Source organism: Diorhabda sublineata, chromosome X, assembly GCF_026230105.1.
Source record: "Diorhabda sublineata isolate icDioSubl1.1 chromosome X, icDioSubl1.1, whole genome shotgun sequence".
NCBI lineage: Eukaryota > Metazoa > Arthropoda > Insecta > Coleoptera > Chrysomelidae > Diorhabda > Diorhabda sublineata.
Genome location: NC_079485.1, coordinates 34,968,411 through 34,990,019, shown reverse-complemented (window position 1 = coordinate 34,990,019; position 21,609 = coordinate 34,968,411). Strand labels below are relative to the sequence as shown.

The 21,609-nt window shown below is 30.6% G+C and overlaps 2 protein-coding genes across 10 annotated transcripts in view; both read right to left on the bottom strand.

The window, feature by feature from the left end:
* The window catches only part of LOC130451095 (microtubule-associated serine/threonine-protein kinase 3), a 33,652-nt gene extending 28,659 nt beyond the window's left edge, over positions 1-4,993 (bottom strand). For 6 of the 8 annotated variants that reach the window (XM_056789891.1, XM_056789893.1, XM_056789894.1 and 3 more), the window contains exons 1-2: positions 4,579-4,984; positions 600-682 (exon numbers count right to left, since the gene is read on the bottom strand). In XM_056789891.1, the coding sequence (XP_056645869.1) occupies positions 600-682; positions 4,579-4,717 (222 nt within the window). In that variant the 5' untranslated portion in view covers positions 4,718-4,984. Of the gene's footprint in view, positions 1-599; positions 683-864; positions 1,075-4,578 lie in introns of those variants that run through there. The other 2 variants (XM_056789897.1, XM_056789898.1) reach the window with 2 other exon arrangements.
* Positions 4,994-5,821: 828 nt separating this feature from the next.
* LOC130451487 (dual specificity protein phosphatase 10-like) overlaps positions 5,822-21,609 on the bottom strand; it is a 39,322-nt gene continuing 23,534 nt past the window's right edge. For both annotated transcript variants that reach the window (XM_056790526.1, XM_056790527.1), the window contains exon 3: positions 5,822-12,141. In XM_056790526.1, coding sequence (XP_056646504.1) covers positions 11,864-12,141 — 278 coding nt within the window. In that variant the 3' untranslated portion in view covers positions 5,822-11,863. The remainder of the gene's footprint in view (positions 12,142-21,609) is intronic.

The window sequence follows — 21,609 nt, the reverse complement described above, 5'->3', positions numbered from 1 at the left end:
GTTAAAGTACTAAATTTACACAATAGATGTGTCATTTTCATTCGGTACCTTTGTCAATACCAATATTTACTAAATTATTTGTGTATTATTGTGTAGGACCTGTCTGAATTTAATTTTTAAATTATAACTCTATTTATAGCTCTTGCTTTTTGCAATGCAATTTTTAATACCTCTATATTTTTACAAACGGGATTAATTATTATATTATTGTTTGATAAAAGCCAACATTTTGTCTTTCTTTTCTTTCAATCCTCGAAAATAACCAAAATTAAGATTCTGACAATTTTAACTTTGGAAATTTAAGCCCCATCAGGTATAGTGAAAGGCATTGGTCTTTTTGACCCATAAATCAATTTTTTACTCAAATAGAAGTAATGCCATATTTGCACACAGATGAAAGAAAGAAATTGTAAAGTGAGGATATTAGTTAATCAATGCATTATAATAGCCTCCAATAATCCATTGATTTATTTAGTAACTTCCTGCTCTTGAATTTTATCCAGAAAATGAAAATACAAATCTATTTATTAATTGATAATGTCAGAATACAAGATAGTAGCAACTTTTCTTAACTTTAATAATACAATAAAAATAATTACCATATTTAACGATAATGATGGAGCAGACTTTCCCAACGCCGATTTCCTTATCCGAACTAGGTTTGATGCACCATTTTCAGGATCTAAAAATAAAACTAATTACAATCAAATACAATTTTCAACTTTATGAATAAAACAGCAAAAATCTATAGGATATACACTGAGGAGAAATAGATATCAATATCTCTAAATTAGAAATAACTATTATAAGAATATAAATAGTAATATTTGAGTGATAAAGTTGCCATAAGGCATATTGACTCACAGTAGCTAGTTTACTATTGACGAAAACCACGTGTCACTAGATGGCGCTGAATTTGGCTTCTACAGCGATGAACAACAATACAATCTGTATGACGTTTGATAATGTTCAATTTTTTTATGTGTTTTTAGTGATTTTGGTGAGGTTTTCTCTGTTTTTGTAATTTCCGTTATTTCCTAAACGTGTTTCTGTGGTTATAACCAAAAATTGGGCTTAAGAATTGGTCTAAAAATGACGAAAATTTAAGTAACCCTTTTAACATCATGGAATATATTGGAGTCAGAAGCAGGCGACTAAAAGAAAGTGAAGCTGTTTTCAAAGCGGGACATATAGTACTATGTGGCCTGAAAGGAACAACAACCATTAAAATTTGTGACTACAGACCTTAGGTATAACTTCTCGGCCTCATAAGATCACAATTAATCTGAATGATGTAGTTAGATTGGAAATGCATTTGTTCATTTAAGTAGGGGAGGAAGAGACTTGAATATCTTCACAAAACTAGCAAAAAGGTGCACAAGAGTTTTATTGGACACTAGAATGGAATTTTAACAAGCAATACATTCAACACTTTTATCACGTTTTTATTACTTTTGAAGTGCACTTTATGGATGTGTGGTTATTTTTATCTAAGAAAAGCACTTTAAACAGGTATATTATTTTACTATTTAGACACTTTCTATTGTTTATAAAACAAAACTAGTTCATATTCTGGCCTCATTGTTCACGTCTATTGAAGTTTGAAAGAAAACCAACAGATGCCGCACACTTCGCAGTTTTGGCAAATACCAAATTAACAAATTAGAAATGTTTATTGTGCATTTCCACACAATAATTTGTATTGGAACTTCTATATTTTAAATAGAACTTTAATGACACTAAATTCGATATACTTTTTTTTGTATGCAAGTCTATTAATGATTCACTGTTTTACTTAATGATGACAAAATAATAAATATGAAGGGTAGTATTCTATACCCACCATCTTAAAAAATATATGGTCATCACTTTGAACTTGAAGATGTAAATTACTGTAAAATATAATCTGAAACGTAATGTAACTATTATTTGTAATGTAACTATTATTTTTCGTCATAAATATTAGTTCACTTATCTGAATTACAGTTGCCAATAAAATTCTTTAATTTGACCTTGCTATGTGTTTGGTTTTTCAGACAGTATGATACATAAATAAATAACAATCAAAGGTGTATAAAATTGAGAAGGAATATAGCTATCAAGTATAAAGTTGTTAATAAAATATAAAATTGAATAAGTAATCATGGTGTTATCTATGTGAATTATTGCAATATTCACATTTATTATTGTTTTTTGTATCACCTAATAATAAAAAGTGCACTTTCATTAGTAGAAAAATTGATGTGTCTTTAGGCTCAATTCAAGAATAATTGAAGGTAGATATCAGAAATACCACTTTTATTTTTTCAAATGGGAAAGGTGTTGACTATGATTTTTTAGGAAACTTGATATGATGCCATAAATCTCACCAGTCTACAAATGCCAAGCTGTTATTTTTGATACTAAAAATATTGAAATTTTTGTTCAATTCCACAAATATAAGTATTAAATTGTTATGTAATATATTAATAATATTATGAAAAAACTCTGAAATGCTATGCACAAATTGAGCTTTTTATATAAGGAACTTATGAGTAGTAATTGTATGATATCTGCAATCAATTCCAAAGGTCCAGTCATCAATCAAATTTGTTATAATTTGTAGTGATGACGGGATAAGGAGACATTCCATTATTATTTAGTATTCTGTTCATGAATGAATATCCTCTTTGTTATTTACCATTACATTAATACCATTTTCCTGCATCCTCTCTACCCCTATTATTTATTAGAAAATATACACTGCCATTTTCTTTTTTCCAATCTTGTGCATACTTTCCTACAATGTGTTAAGTGAACTTTAAAAACTGTAAACACATAGCAAATGTGTCTGTTTGCAAATTTCTAAATCAAATTGAATAATACAAAAAAAACTATTATTTTCATAGATAACTGGATGCACAGCTCATACATACATAGAATTTTCAAACACTTTTACAAGATATGAGTTTTATTGCAGAAAGGCTGAATTTGTGTAGTATATCTAGTAATATAAAAAGATAAAAAAAGCAAATATGTCAGATATATTCTCTGAAATTACTTAGATCATTTTATCCTTTATTCAGTAAACTTTTAATTTGGGACCTTCTTAGAAAGCTAGTTTTTAAATCTTTAAGAAATTCATGTCATAAATTTATTGGTAGGCAACTGTTTTTTAAATTTGAGAAGTTGGATAATCAATTCATAATATTCGAATTTTGTTGAAGTATCATGACTTTACTGCAAAATAAAAGGGTATAGTGATTCGAAGAGAATTGTAATATATTTAAATGAAAATTTGATACCTACGATGTTGTTAAGTATGTACTGGCTTGATGACACAAAAAATTGTTTTTAAATATGCTATGCTTGTACTGAATACACTGTTTACACCACTAATACACCAGCTTAAAGTTTACCTTCAGTCTCTGAAGATGCTAACTTGGTTATCTAAACGCGCGTCAGTCAGTGTAATTGTGGTGAATTTTTGTGCAGTAGTGGTATAAACAGTGTATTCAGCCAACAGTTCCAGAAATTCCAACTCAGTATACTGTGCTTGGGAAGAAAACGCATTATTCTTCATACCACAATTAAAATTGACTTTATGCCTAATGCTTTCCTATTCTTGGTTCTTGCTGAGTAGTCATTTTTCAGAATAACTGGTTAAATGAGTATTATTTATTTTACTGATATATTACATATATTTTGTATATATGCCAACTTTATTTTCCTATATTAATTGTGATGAAAAAAAATTTTTAATAATTTTTGAATGAATAGAAAATATATTATTCCATAATTTACAAATTTATAAAGGATGTATGCACAGGTGGTATTTGCAGTCAATAAGATTAAAAATACTTCTTCACATTAACTTTAGATAGACTAAACATACTGAATGATGGCAACTATTTTTAATATTTTACATAATTTGTAATACATTGACAATCTCTTCACATATAGATTATACAGTGGCTCAACCATTGTATTTTCCTAAGATGACCTCACATTTTAACTTTTCACTTGAGAGCAGGCATTTGGGGCAAGTTATAAATTTGGTCTATGAAGATACCTTTATAATATGATTTAATGATTAGGTTATTAGATAGCATACTTATTTTATTTATAATTCTTTATTGAATTCCAGTTTAGTACATACAAAATTTTGCACAAAATTAATGAAATTAATCAAAATACACAATGACAATACTAAATTAGGGTCATTTTATTTTATATATAACAAATTTGATTTGTCAAAGTATACATTTTCTCTTAGCAAAATTTTTAATACTGCGAACACCGAGTATTAGGATTAATGGTATTATTATATCAACATGTATTAACTGCGTCAAAAATGTTTACTCCAATTGTGTACATTTGAATAATGGACTTACTGATTAAAAATAATACTGAATATGTAAATAGATTTCAATTAGGATTTCCACAAATATTTGTATTTAACTTTACATATTTGACAATCACGAATAGAAAATTCATTGATGATGATTTAGAACCTAAAACATGCTACATCTTTTACTATGGTATAAAAACAACAAGTGATGAAATATAGGCGACAAGTGAATCTGGTTAATAGCATACCTGATTGTTTTCGTGAAAGCCATGAATCAGTACATGAATTCTGCCTATGTTCTAGTCGAAATCCAGGCTTTGGTTCGTTAAAAACCAATACTCTTGCTGAATTTGATCGAGGTCGTGGTTTCACCCCTTTGTCCTCCATCTATTACCCCAAATCAAGAAATGTGCATAACTAACTTTACAATCACATCACTCCACTATTGTGACACAATCGTATTACGCAATATTATCCGATTTTTTCTGCAAAACCTAGCATAAACCATTTCTCAACATTACACTTTTTCTATCTTGTAACAAATAACTATAATAACTTTAGACTTCTTGCACACAAAATGGCATAATGACTAATCGCATAGATAAACTACAAAGGATCGTTCGATACAATGTTAAAAATTGACACCGTAGTGGCTCCGCTTCTGATAGATCGGAAATGTTTGGAACTAAATTCACGACCACATTTTGAAAAGGAGAATGTGTTATTTCAATTTCAATTACAAAAATTCAATAATTCTTGAAACGGAATCAAATAAGAGAAAAAGAGAATTTTTAGAAATGATTCATATACATAGGAACAAGAAAGCTATCAGTGATAAAAAATATGTAAACAATTTAAAGTGAAATTTATTTCTATTTAATAATTCAAATGCCACTAGAAAAATTCAATTGATAGTTTCTATATGTTTATAAGAAATAATCACTGAAGAAAAATATTGTGGTTGAAACTATTTTGATTTTTGTATTCATGTTGTAGGTCAAGTAATATGAGCAATTTTTTTCTTCGTATTTTGCCACAAATAAAATTCCTTCCTTCTTCCATTATTTCACTCTCATTATGATTATTCGAATCTGTAGGAAGTGAAGCATGTTTCTAATTGAATTATATTAAATTTTACGTAACTTCTTCACATAAAACAATATTATCTCCGTCCAGTACCATACTTTTTCCGTTCAAGAACCTACGTGCACTTGTTTCCATCCAACTCTCACCATCCTAAATCTTCTTTCCATTTTAGGAAATATTCCGCTGTGCAAGTTTTTGAGAAATTGGCTCTTCTGCTAACTAATAATGGACTTTTAAGTGCACCTACACACATGTACTTGTAGCTAAATAGTTTTTCAACTATTTAGCCACTACTATTTTAAACTTCACCAGACGGTTCTTGTTTCAATTTCTACCAGTTCATGGGGGCTATTTTTCGATTCATAAATTTTCGAAGAAGGTGAAAAATATTAAAAACTACATATATCTTTATAACATTTTATTGTATTTACATGGTCATACACTTTTTTACAGTCTGTAATTTATACACAGTTTAGAATTACAAATATAAAGGCACATATTTAGTGATAGACCTTTTTACTGCACTGAACATATGGGTCACTTACTTTCGGTACTTACTATTCTAGAAATGAGTTTTTTTCCATAATATTGATTTTCAACACAGTTTTACTGGCAAATAACAATACTTCTATGATGCAGGTATAATTCGGTTATTTTCCTGAACTACTTTGAAAAAGGTGTGAATTCTTAATCTTGAAAAATAATTTTAAGGGCTTGATCAGTAGATGCGATTTAGTTAATAAAACAATTAGTTTCAATTTTTGTGTAGATAAAAATTTACAACGAAAATATATAAAATAAATAAAAACTTTCCTCCAATTGTCTATAACGACAAAAAAAATAAGTTTTAGGCGCCAATTGTTAGAAATAAAAAATAGTCACTTGATTCCAGTACCTATTTACGATTATCCAAACAAATCACAAACATTGTATTAGGTGAGGGAATTCTATCCAGGTATTTAGTTGTTATTCCCTCAAAGTTATTTTAGTTTTTGGTGACTTGAGCACTATATCGAAATCAAAGACAATACACAGGAATAGGCCGCATGTCAACAGATGCGCACTATTTTATTTTTTATACCAAATAGACGTGTACCACAAATGGCAGTAACGAAACATAAAGATCAAATGTGAAATTGAAATACCAATCATCACCACCTTTTCAAAACCTAAGTTTATGCGTTGAGTTGTAATAAATATCAATTAATTATGAAATAAAACTAAACTATTTTTAAAAGTGCATCTTTTTGTACCTATCTTACTAAAATTAACTTAGTACCTATAAAAAAATCACAATGCAAATTATCAGAACTAACCCTGGTTAGACGTATCATCTTCTTCCTCATCCAATTAAATCAAAAATAATAGTTCTCATTACGAGTTCAACAACGGCCATGAGAATGCTATTGAGAAATAAATATTAATTGATATGCCACACTTTCAATCTTTATGGACTTTAACAATTTTTCAATATTAGTTTTGATTTATCATACAATTTTTTTATGATATATTATTATTGTTAATTAACACTATATAATAAATTGAACAGTTCATTAGTTGAAAATAACATACCTATAGTATAAAATTACAAAACAAGAGTTGGATATCATATAGAACAGGGCTTCTTAAACTGTGGGTGAGACTACTGAAAAAGGGTCGCAAAGATCTGATACTTTTTAATTATTATAAATAAAATTTTAAAATTAGTATACACACTACGTACAAATATAAATACAAATAAAAATCATGCAAAATAATATTGTAGTTTTATTATAACTATTTTTTTAAAAAAGTGGCAATGCAAAACTGTTATGTAGGGCCTATAAATGAAAATATGGAAGTAGCATTTAAAATAATAAATACAACGCACTCCTCGATTTTCAACTGAACGTTTATATGGAGGAGGGGGTCGTTTAAAATTTCCTATTCTTGAAGGGGGTCACTATATAAAAAAGTTTAAGAAGCCCTGATATAGAAAGTAGACTTACGAGAGAAAAATAATTTAGATTCAGACATTAGGGGTTTGTGCATGCATGTACTCGATCTTGGTCAACACAAATACCCGGGCAAATGTTACCTAGGTGTATGAAGAAGTTATTAGGTATTTAAAATCTCCACAGAACCTGTTTTACATTTTTTCGTCCTTAAGGTATTTATTCAAGTCAAATGGTCATGTAAGAAAGCCTGTGCTTAGGTTCATGTCTTTGTTAGATATTTCGCGGTCATAGCTCTCGAGGATGAGTGCATAAGGAGGTTTTCTATTATTTTCAATTCTGCTTATATGAGATACCCATACGCCCCCTTGGAAAACAGGTCCTGGTCTGGTGAAAGGGATCTCAGTCTCCCTTTCGCCAGATTATTTGCTTTCGCGTTCCCCTGCAGAGGAGTTATTTAGACCAATATTTATTCACTGGAAAAACGTTTATATTGCAACTTAGCTACTAATATGACTCGGAAAAGAATGCAAAATAGATATTATTTAGAGAATTGAAGAACGTAATGGAAACAGACGAGAGAAGTAAATGAAAATATAGACCCACTAAAAGATAAAGATACTTCGAGAAATCAAAGAATAGAATGGAAAATCGCAGGTTATGACAAAATTACATCTAAATTTATAAAGAAATTCATAAGGATGGAGTTTTCCATTGAGAAATACCAGCTGACAAGGGGAAATACGCTTCTATCTAAAATCTTTTTAACAACATTTGTTTAATGATTATATTTCTCCATTATATCACTATATTATGGCTAAATATTACTTAGACAAGTCTTTCCATTTTAAATTTGTTAAATCAGATTGTTACGACGAGAACACTTGATTTTATTGTTAATTACCATATTTGTTTTTGAGAAAGTCACAACTTTTAGAAAAACCTTAATGGTGCTTTAAGAGTTTAAATAATTCAAATGAATGAATTTGGAATACGAGTAGAAGATTAAGATTTTGTAGCTACTCAATATAGAAATTGATACAGGTGTCCAATTTTTATTAGGTGGTCTATGTTAGTTTTAAATATTAGTTGAGATTTTGGCATTTCCTTTCTCAAATTTATATTTCGTTAACTACTTACTAAATATGAACTTAATTAAAACATTATGTACCCGGATTACACCCGGAGAAAAAAATACAATCTGAATTATAAAATAACTACAAAGTGAATAAATAGAATATTTATATAATGTACAACTTACTACAGAAATAATAATTGTCGCAATAATAAAAATGCTACAAATTTCGAGCACAATATCTTACTATGCAGGGTAAATCATTTTTCAGCTGCTTGAAAAGAAATACCATATAAACAAAATATGACAAATTCCTAGAACACTAATTTTAATTACCCTTTAATGAAATTTCTCAATTATTGCTAGAACAGCAATTATTGATGAAGGACAAAAATGAAGTAACTTTGTTACAAATACATTATTCAATTCAATGTATTATGGCTAGAAAGTACACAAAAAAACGTTAAATGCATTATTTGTTCCTAAATAACAAAAAAATATTATGTTAATACATGTATAATATTTTTATTGGAACCAAACATATAACCACCAGAAGAAAATATACAAATTTTTGGCCACATTCCCTTCTTCCAATATTATAATCATTTTTAATTTAGAATTAAGAAGTTAACTATTCATTTAGTAAGAAAAATCTACGAGGGTAAAGTATCAAGAGTTTTTCACTCATAATTTGTCATATATAATTAGACAAACGCTTCTATTCTGGCCAGAATATCGTCACTACTTTTAAGCAATTTGTGTAATTATAATCTTAATTCTCTAATTATATATCTTATTCAACCAAATTGTCATCTTGTGTGAAAGTAAATAAAGTAAATATAGATGATTATACTATTACCTAAGTATTTTGGAAGAATATCTCTTCTGTTTTTCAAAGTTGTGTCAATAAATTTTATCTCCTTTGGTTGACTCGAAAGTGGAATAACAGTTATCATCTGTCAGGTTGCTATTGGTGCAGCATAGTACAAGACTTAAAGCTTGTATATAAGGGAACTTCTAGGACTCACGTTATTTCGATAGTTGGGAAGCTATTTCATATACTTGTCTCAATACAGTAGTTTTAAAATGCTGAGTCAGGCTTGACTCAACTATTGAGGATAAAGAATAGATAATTGCATTCTATTTACTGATACACTTCAGTGATGAGTATACTCATCATCATTTATTGGTCTTATTCAATAGAAAATAATTTAGCAACAAATAAATCGAAATTTTGGGATATTTTAATATATTTATTATCGGAACCCAAAATTATCAACAAAAGGAAGTAATTATAATCAATTGTGGTTGTATGAATATTATTTTTAGAAACTTTGGTGATAAATTTTTGATTTTAACTATGAGGTGGTTTATAAATAACAAGAAAACAGTAATGTTTATATATATATATATATATATATATATATATATATATATATATATATATATATATATATATATAGTTAGAACAAAAAACAAAAACCAATATATTGGGCTTGGATTTTTAGTTTAATAAAGACTACACAAATTCACAAACAGATTAAAATTAGGACAACATTAAACGAAACGGTAGAGTGGAAGTTCATGAATAATTTCAAGAAAAATGTTGATAAGCATTGAATTGGAGAAATGGTTATACAGCAGCTTAATTGTCAAAATCAATTTAAAAAGTAAAGAAACTGAGAAAGCTGATTTAAGAACCATGTTGCCATTTTTGAAGCCTGAAAAAGAGGGGGTTTTCATGAGAATCTGGGAATGTAAATTTTGTTCTTGTTTTTTAGTAAAATTCTTCCATAAGTTCTAAACAACAAACATGTTTTATTTTTAAAAACTTATAATGTTGATGTTGATATTTAGCAGCACAGTTTTCAAATCTTAAAGTCTGTGTCATCTCCACCACCACTACACCAGCCCTCACAATTATAGTGTCTGACGCGCGTTTCGATAACCAACTGAGTTTACCTTCAGACTCTGAAGATGATGACTTGGTTATCGAAACGCGCGTCAGACAGTGTAATTATGATTGTTGATGTAGTGGTGGTGTAAACAGTGTGTTCAGTATGAATATCGCCCACGGTTCCAGAAATTCCAACTTAACTTGAACAATTAATAATACATGATTATCAAAATAAAAACTATTATAACTCTTTATAAAAAATTTTATTCTCATTTGTCATATCACAAAAAAATATGCAATCTTTAATTTAAGTTATGCACAGTTAGATTGAAATTTATGAAATAGTTATATATATTAAGGTACAATCAAATTGTTCAGCCTTTTTTATCAACAGCTTTCTTGTTTCTGATTCTGACTCGGTTTCAAGGATTTTCTAATTTTTATAATTACATGTATAACTAATGGGTAAAATTGACAATTCTATTAACTGTGATATGAATATAAAGATAAGAAATTTGGTCAAAATGGTCAAAATTGATTTTATTTCGACAATCACGTGGTGTTTGATATAATTGTGCAAGTTATCAACGTCAAATTATATGGATATGAAAAATGATAATCTGTTTCAACCTTAATTAGATTTTGTGTGAAATATTGTCCATAAATTAATACATTATTCATTAGGGAGACATAAGATCAAGATTATTTATCCACGTGAGAGTTATTCGACAGCGACAGAGAATTTTATAAACACTTGCAAAATTTATTTGATTAAAAATATATCATGTTAATTGCACCACCAGATCTAACCAAGAAAGATATCATTTCTTTTAAAACTTATATTTGAAGTAATAAACTAGTAGTATTTTATGTAAAATTCTCTCGAATAAAATATATATTCAATATTCTTCTTCTTCTAACAGGATTTTAAATGTGTCCCTGATATATGATTATAGGAGGATTAAAATCTGGCATGTGATGGGTATTTTAGCTTAAATAATTGGGAATGGGTTTGTGTTGGTTGGAATTTTTGATGTAGGGTGGTGAGTTTAGTTATGGCTGTATAGGTAGATTTAATTTTGATGTTCTAGAAATTTCACAAAAATAATGATTCACTGCAAATATGTATTTGAAATATCTATAATGGTACACAGCCGTTTTAACCAAAATCAGATAAGACTAGATTTTAACTCTATGGCGAGTTGTTCACTATTTAGGTCAATTATAAAGAAAATAAGCTCTGCACTCAATAATTCTCAACAGAACAGGTCAAAAAATGATGAAATGTGAGAACGTTGCAATGAATGTCTATCATACATTAAAAAATATCATTGAACAATGAATTCACCAAATTGTATCAAATACGTTTGATTGAGATTAATTTGATCCTTTAATAGTTAGATTTTCCTAAAACTAGTTCATTAAAGGCAATTGCTAAGCATATATCTGATTATATGCCTGTAGAATCGAGGACTATCGAATGCAGAGTAGAACTAAGCACCTCAATATCCATTTCACTTCCAAAAGAAATAAAAACTAAGTTACACACTACATCCTGGAGTCACTTCATCTTGTGTCCAATGACACTGGTGATTCGAATTATTACTATCGTTTCGTAAATTTTGCTCCAGTTCTAATAGTTGACCCATGAAGTTAAGGTTAGGCGATATGATAGGGCGAGCTTCTTTCACTTTTTTGTAAGCTTCTACCATAGACATTTGTTTATACTTCATAATGTAAGCTATCGCTATAGTTGCGCTACGAGAAATTCCTGCTTGGCAGTGGACTAGCACTCTTGAACCGCTCTTCCTAGCTTCTTCTGTAATCAGAAAAAAATGAATTCAATAATATAAGGTCATTTGGAGGGAAACTTTATAAAAAATTATTCCCATATCAAAAATTGTTGAATAAAACCATAAAATTTCAATGGAAACTATAAATATTAGGCTTTCTATAAATTATTTCCATTTGAAGTGGAAATAAAAATTACACTAAATATATCTATTAATTTTGTAAGATTACAATATTAAATAGTATATTGATATATTTGGAGTAAAACTGATACTTTTGTAAAGAATCTAAAAGAGTCACGAAAGCATCTTTCATTTCTAACATTGTACTTTTTTCTCAAACGCTTAAAAATAGTAAAAAAGGAGAACAGTTATAATACAATACGTGTTTTCAAAATTAAATAGTCAAGTTGTTCATTTTATGAATGTTAGTTGATATTTAAGAAGTTGAATAATTAATAATTAAATATTGTGAGATAATTATTTTGTTTTATAAACTAAAATGTCATATTACGAGTTAGAATATAAAACCTGTGTTATAACATGATAGCAGAAAATTAATTATCCGCTATATCTGCATGTAGCAGATTTAAAGACTGGCGTGAAAATAAAAAAGTCAAAAAATTTACGAAAAGGGTAATCGTATTTTTAGCTATTATTTGAAACTATCTATTGAAAAATAAATGGAAAATTGATAAGATCAAATCAGTCTTGAACAAGGCATATACTACGGGGGCCCACTAATAACCCGAATTGCATTGCTTTGGGCGTAGCTTTCGGAGACATTTCTTCGCGAGACATTAGACAGCAACTCATTACCAGTTCAGTGCCGTTTGTGGATATCGCTACTTTGTTGTTATTGTTTCGTTTTTTATGATGCTTCGTTCTAATAAACAACGTGCAGCTGTGAAATTTAGTTTCCTACTCGGTAAAAAGGAAATGTTCACTTATGACAACCCTCATAGTGAACGCCCATCAACTGTCCGAAAATATTGAAAACATTTGAGATCTTGTGCTCACAGACTGTCGAGTGACAATTGTTCAATTGTCAGTGAGTAGTGGGTTTTCTTGGATTTCTATTCAGATAATTTTACCGCAAGATATGGAAATGAGAAAGATTGCTGTTAAGTTTGTTCCTCATGCTCTGACTGATAATCAAAAGGAAGGTCCAGTTAAAACATGTCGTGCTTTGGAAGAACAGCTTGACACTGATCCAAATTTTCTGTAACTTCTGTTACTGGTGTTGAATTATATTGTTATAGTTATGACCCAGAATTAAAGCATCAGTGAAGTCTATGGAAGACACCGACGTCATTCTGTTCAAAAAATGTCATACATCAAAACAATACGGATTCGCTTTTTGATAGATAGGGCGTAGTTCATATGTAATTTGTTCCCCCAGGTCAGAGCGTCAATCAAACCTTTAATTTAGAAGGTTTAGGAAGATTACGCAATAGTGTTCGACTCGATTTGTAGCAAATCGAAGACTGATTCTTTCACTTTGACAATGCATCTGTACGAATAGCCATCTCCTTTTAATAATTTGTGACTTAAAATGGCATGGTACCACGCACCTTACAAGCATGAAAGTACATCGATTCCACAACAGTAGAATTACCGGTGCGATGAATGTATCATCATGAGTATTTTGAAGAGGATAACGTTGATTTGTGAAAAATTTGGAATAAAACATTTTTTTAAATATAACTCCGATTATTATTGGGCCGTCCCTCGTATATTAACAAATTTATAAAATAAACAAGCATGAAGAAGGCTATATCGCCCAAATAGTAACTATTTGAAAAATTGCATTGGGTCACAATGCTAGAAAGCTTGGGTATTAAAGTCAATATAAAAACAATTCACATTTGAAAGCTTAAAACTATTTCCGATTGTTTTGCTTTTTGCTCTTTCTGCTGTTTGCTGATGTGAAAAATTAAAATTAAAATGAGGGTAGATGACGTAAAAGAATTATTCAGTAATGAAACCTCTTTAATTTACCAATGTTTGAGATAATAAATATTAAAATCTTAAAAAATTTTATTATTATTTTTAAAATATCGAAATGGTCAGCACTATCTTTTATTAATGGGTTTTTATAAAATAAGTCATGAACCTAAAGAAGTTTCGCCTTGTTTAAACCAGAAGATGCAAATCAAATCACATTGCTTAAGAAATTTAGCTACATCGCTGGTTTATGAAGGATCTGATATAACTTTAAAATGCCGCAGAGAAAGTCCGGCAGAGTCGCCGAAGGTTATTTTAAGTATAATAAACAATATATCTAGAAGAAAATCCCCCTGCCAAACACTGCTATAGGATTTGTTAACAATGAAGAGAAGATTAAATAATTTTTCCAGGTCACAATAAATAATCGCAGATAAAATTTGTTTACAGAATGTTATTTTAGAATGGAATTTTGTGAAACCACTATGGTAGATCTGCCACAATTCTGTAATAAGAAAGTGTTTATGATGAATATGAATTTATAATGAACAGTAACATTAAATGCCAAAATTTATTACATCGATAGATGGTATTGAAACTACTATTATAGGTTCATTTTTAAGATAAACTCTGGTTATAAAACCGAATATAGTTTATGTCATGCTTCTCTACTTTTACCACCCACTGTTTTCCTGCAACATCCCTGTGTGTTTCTATGGTTCTTCGTGTTTCTCAAGTTATCCAAAATATTACCGTATATAACTATTTTTTGCCTTGCCATACGTGCTCCTCACTGCTTCACAACCTATTCTATTCTATTCTGGCCGCAATATTTCTTCGTTGTTGAGGATGTCAAATACTGCCCACGTTAGGCGTATTCTTCTCCCAAGTTTGCTTTTCCTTTGTAATATATTATCTATAATTATATTTTCTTGGCATAATTTTGATTTTGTATTTACGCCTGACAGCACTGATTCGATTCGTTGGTGTCTGTGATGTCCGCAAATTGCAATAAACTTCATCAATGTATAATCCATTTCAGTTTCAAAGTAGTTTTTGGGGGCTATAGTAAATAGTTTATGAGATATATCCTTTTGTCTATTAGCTCCTTGAGCAGCAGGAAAGTTGCTGTAGAGTTTAATTGGGAAAACCTCCAAATGATCCAATTACCTAAAGGATAGCCACTAGAACAGAAGTAATAAAAGTAGGGTCAGAAATTAATTCTATTACTGCAAATAAAGGATGTCCACAAAGTGGAATTGTATCCCTAATTGTGGAGACCAGTGGTAGACGAACTACTATGCGAACTGACTGACCTCGGCATATCTTAGCAAGAATATGTTAACGACATTTACGCAAGGGAAAGTTTTGAGAATACACCTTCACTGGTGAACTCAATGCTAAGTCCATTAACTAGACAGGCTAGCCATTGAGTAGAATACGAAGGAGAAATATATGGAACTCTCTTGCAATAAACATGAAAATGGGATAACTACTAAAGCCACGGAAAGTGTGATAGTGTGCAGATATTTTGAATTGGGGTTATAGCCCATGATGTCGATGGCACGGCGATCGTGAGACGAATCATCACGTATCTGCCAATGGTCTGGGGTACTAAAGCTGGTCTGAATATCACGAGAATAAATCTCGTATAAGATATAAAGACTGGCTCGCCACTGGGGCTATGGGATCATATTCAACAGCTGCACTAGCAGTGATTTTAAACATTTCCCGTGTGTGTGGCGAAAAAACCTCAATCAGAATATTTAGAGAAGGAGTCAAGAGAGATGAGCGGAGAAAAATATCAAATCTGGGATATCCCGTAGCTTTGAGAAAAATTTTATCTCAAAACTAAGAGGGAAAAGCAAATGGAATCAAAACACCATACTAAAAATGGACAGAAATGCCATTAAATGATATACGGATGGCTCAAAACCAACAAACAGAACTGGAATAGGAGTGTAATAGGCCCAGAACTAAAGACTATGAAAGCTTGGGCAATACATATGTATTTTTCAAGCATAAATGTGTGCAATTGGAAAATTCAGTTCAATCTAGAGAGAAATTATCGTGAAGAGAAGATCTTCATTAGAGCTCTAGCCAAAATGTCATAAGATCCAAGTTACCCTCCAATGGATTTCAGGAAACACCAGAGTGAAATGAAATAGTCATCAGACTTGCTAAAGTAGGGGCGGAGAAACCCTTAATTGGACCTGAACTCTTTTGCTTATTTTGTTGTGTTTAGAAGATTTGTTGAGTGTAACATGCAGATTCTGTTGCGTAGAGGACGAAGATTTCCGACAGCTAGAATAATCCCAAATTACGAACTTTCTTAGAGGAGTGAGATTAATTGATCCGCTGTAAACACTGACGATCTCCAGCGCAACAGCAAGAAAAGAGGACACATCCTAATTCTATATTGGCAAGAATAAAATTCAGAAGCTGTTGAGTTCGTCACAAGACTAAGCTATATAAACTGAAAGTGGGGTAATTTTTTAAATTAATAGAATGGGTGATACATAGTCCTCATTGGGTGGTTATAAATTGTAAACACCAATTTAATTCATAATTTTACCCTTCTTGCTACAGGATATGTATTTTGAGCTAAATGGTACATACATCCACAATAGAGAATTTTTGGTTTAACAAGAAATTTTATATTCACTGGATAAGAAGAAAGAGCTATTTAGTAGTATGCCATCCAACCTTACACTGGAGGCCCAGGAATCGAGAATAAGATAAGTATATCAAGAAATCAGCATATTAGACGAGTAACTAAACGGAATACAGAGAATTGAAAAATGCATTCAAACAGACGGAGAACTTTTTGAGAGACCGCCCTCAATTATTTGTATCTATTCTATTTTTTTGTATACTTTTTCCTAAATTTGATTATTATATTCTTTGATGGGTTCCACCTAAATTAGCGACTTTTCAAGACTCGCTAAATATTGAATTATTTCATGTATCATCCATTAGAAAAATAAAAATGATTTTTGTTATGATAATCTGTATGGGGAGTTATCGGTTGAACAATTTCCAAATTCGGTTGATAATGCAAACTACAGTTACTTGTTATTTGGCTCAAATCATAACTGCAGATTTGTCTTTGAAAACCGAGATCCTAAGATAGAAATGAAGAACTTCAATAACTGATTCGGGTTTGGGTAGCAACTTGCGTGTAAGCACCATACAAATCGAACCGGACATTGAATTGCCAGCAATACGAGTATCTATACAGCACACACAGGTGGCATCAATTAAAATTTGTTTTCATTTGTTTTTCTTATATTGCAATTAATAGTACTTATCTCTATGTTTTTATTTAATTGTTGATGATTCAAAAGGAAATGAGAAATAAATGTAGTTGTTAATTAATTGTCTTATACTGACATAAAAAAATTTTCGACTCCGGGTCGGATACGATAATTAAAATCGTAATCTGACTCCCGTTAGACAAAAAGTTGCCCACCTCTGTGTTATACAATTCAAATTCCGTACTACATAACAAATAAATTGATAAATCAGTATATTTTGTAACCAACAAATATTGTCTCTTTCGTCAAACCTGATATTACTTAAATTGTATCTTTAGTTGATCATTTTATATTCTTAGTGTGGCTAGAATGTACTTTGAATCTTGATTCATGTAACTTTTTTAAATGAATAATTTTCAAAAAGGCTTTTTTAGAATGTCGGAAATTAATTTAGATGAATAAAGCAACCGAAAAGATTTGTAATTCATGGTGTGGATCTGGAATTATGTACCATAATTGTACTAGTAAAATAATGAAAATCGATAGAAGTCTATAAGATTAGAACTGTTATTTTAATACATATTATAATAATTTGAAGTTTGTTTGTTTGCAATATTTCATTGGGAAATTTCAGAATTATAACATTTATTCCAACAAAGCACTGACACAAAAAATGTAATTTTAATGTGGCTACTGAGTCATCAAGCTATACCAGGCGATAAAGAAGCAGATAACCAGGTCAAAAAGGGGTAAAGACTTCATATTTCGAACCAGAGCCCTACTGTGGACTTGTGATATGTCACTTCAACAACGAACTAAACAGATGGCAAAAGCATCAGATGGAATCTGAAAGAAGAAAGATTCCAGGTATAAGAGAATCCAAAACATTCATAATCATAACAGATAAAAAGTCTGAGGAGCTTCTTGAGATGTCCTTGTTGTCGGTCTTTTGATAAGTCAAATATCCAGGGGATGGGAAACTACAAATTCTTCGAGTAAGCCATGGAGATATTTGCGATTTTCTCATTTCGGTAAAAGGGTTAGGTAGAGAGAGAGAAAAGCTTCATTGTCAAAAAATTGTTACAATTAAGTGTATTAACACTTAACATTAAATGGGATGAAAAACTACAGAATAATGACCTTCTTTGGAAGAAGGAGGTATAGGTGCAGAGCGACCAAAGCGACTCCCCAAACAATCTACATATAACATGGATTATGTACATACTCAAGGAAAAAATACTATCAATTACTCGGATGAAAAAGGCTTTTATGTATTTCACTCAGATTATAATCTCACCGCTAACGTTTCGTGAATAAAAGTCTGAGCTCACCACATTATAATGGCCTTCTACGCCAAGTATTATTATGTACATTACGTTACCATTAGTTTATTTCTGATAATATTTTTTTTATCGGTTTTAGTAGGTAGTGCCAATGACTTTTTTACAACGTTGATTAAACATGGATCGATTCGTCTATATTTTCATATTCATAAACCCAAGTTTCGGGAAGATCGAGCCAAGTACATGAACAGTAAACAAGGGAAATGAAGGCAATCAGTGAAATAATCAATATGTAATTCAATAGTTCGAGGTTTTATGCAAGGGCAATCTTTGGGAGCATCTGAGACACACTTGAAATACTTAAAACATCACAATTGTGTTTGAAGTTTTCATTTTTGTTCAATTGATCCAATATATTCAATTCTTCTAACCGTCCAGTAATACCGGAAATTGTCCTAGCTTCCTTATTTTAGATTTATTATCGTGGCGTTAGAAAAAGGCTGTTTTAGAAACACGTGAATCGCTTGAAACGCGTAACAAAATATAACCAATTTTTTTAGGAAACAGCATCCAATTTGATACCCTGCATAATCATAAATAATAACATGCACATAGTTTTGCAGCAACTTGAATATTCGAATGGTTGGGAATATATTAGAAAACAACATTCAAGCTATTTGAATTTAGATGAACGTCAAGAAAACACATCAAACAATTATATGAAAATTATTAAATAACAAAAACATAATTCATATAATGTGTTGCTATCTTGTATTTATGTAAGTTTGAAGACATCAGTGCATGCTGTTTATCAGATTAGTTGGGAAATATTCTGCTACTCTTCTTCTGTAACATCTTAGCTCTTGATCCATGTGAGAACTACTTTGGCAAATGTATCATATATCACATGCATGTTCAATACGGTTAATATTAGCAAACAGAGCAGGTCAGTTCAAAAGTCTTTCCCTTATATGATATTCGTTTTGTACTGGTGGCAATTGGTAAGGTTATTGTTATTTTTCAAAATGCGTTGAGTTTTGGAACGATTTCCTGCCTCAGATAAATATTTTCAAAAGTATTTCCTAATTATTTTGGACGACCCTATATGTTATTTACACTGTACGTTCATTTTCTATAAAATAGGCAAATATGTGGATTATTTCTTCATAGATTCGAATAATTTCATTTATTCCATCAAAAAATGTCAAACATAGAATTTGTGATCTTTATAGCTTACTTTAATAGTGTTAACTTTTTTATATTTACAGTAACAAGCCAAGTTTCTAATATATAATAAGCCATAACTATAAAAATGATGAAGAAAAATTAATTATGGATGAAGGTGAACTAATGAAGAACTATTTAAAAATGATACGACATGAAACAACAAACAAATACCTAACTTCACCTTCCCCATCTAAAATAATCCATAAACTTGAAAATATAAAAATAATTGGGCCAGAAGGAATACCGACAGAAATAATGTAAACAATACATAAAACAAGTGAAATTGCGGATTCAGTTACATTCCATAAACGGAAATGTGAACAATACGAGTACCCACTCGCAGATCGATATCGGAAATTCTTCTAAGGTACGAGAGGCAAAGTTGACTATGAAGCCACTTCCACAGAAACATACGTAAAAATATTTTCGTTCGTTTTATTGAATATATCATTGACGAGGAATTATAGATTCAAGTGGCCTCGTTAGGGCTTGAATAATTAAGTGCTCGACCAATGCAGATTAAATACTACGGAAAACTTTTTTCGGAGAGGTCGCGAAAACAAAATGACTTTTTTCGAGTTTCCACAGCACAACAACATCATTGGCGAGGAATTATCGACTCATATGGCCTCGTTAGAACCTAAATAATTAGATGCTCGATTAATGCTAATCGAATGCTGCGGAAAAAATGAATTTTTCGGAGACGTCACAAAAAAAATTACTTTTTTCGAGTTTTCTCAGCAGAGGGATACCGTTAAGACTGTATAATTACGTGCTAGACTAATATTAATTAAGAACTGAGGCAAAAATGAGTTTATCGCAGATGCATCAAAAAATTAGTTTTTCTGAGTTTTCTCAATAGAACACTATCATTATTGGAAACTTACAGTAGTGGTGCCCCTAATCATTTAGGACCTAACTAGACCACACAAGTCTATAAATCCTCGCTAATGATAGTGTTTTGCTGAGAAGAGTAGGAAGAAGTCATTTTTCTCGAGATGTCTCTGAAAAATTCATCTAATCTCCAGTATTTACTCGGCAATAGTCGATCACTTAATTATTCATGCCTTAACAAGACCACGCAAGTCTATAATTCCAAGTCTATAGTGTTCTGTTGAGAACACTCCGAAAAAGTCATTTTTTTTCGTGACGTCTCCGAATAATTCATCTATTCTACAGCATTTAATTAGCATTAGTCAAGCATTTAATTATTTAGGCCCTAGCGAGGCCACATGAGTCGATAATTTCTTGTCAATGATGGTGTTGCGCTGAGAAAACTCCAGAAAAAGTTATTTTTTTCGTGAAGTCACCGAAACATTCAAGAATAAAAATGTTTTTTTCTATCATCGAACAACGGAGCATTTAACTATCATTTAATAATGCAGACATTCTAGATTCATCATCTATTGATTTTGCACATTTAACTGGCATTGCTTCGATAACTTTTTTCTAAAACAGAACAGCCAATTACTCAAAAGCTTGCACAGCGGAAAATTTCGTAGTACTACGAAATAGCAACTAATTAGCACTTAATTTTCCGCTTATTGTTTTTCCTCTCTGCTCATATTGCTCTACACCATCTACTACAACGTCTACTGAAGGACAAAATCGAAGAAGAATTGGGTGACGACAACAACCATGACTCTACTACGCTAAGATCCAGTATGATTTCAAGGCCTGTTTAAGTAAATAATAAAGTCTTGAACGGTTGCAATGCTTATTTGGTAACGAAAGTCCTTCACGAGCAACTGTGTTACGCTAGTGTAGCGAATTTAAAAAAGAG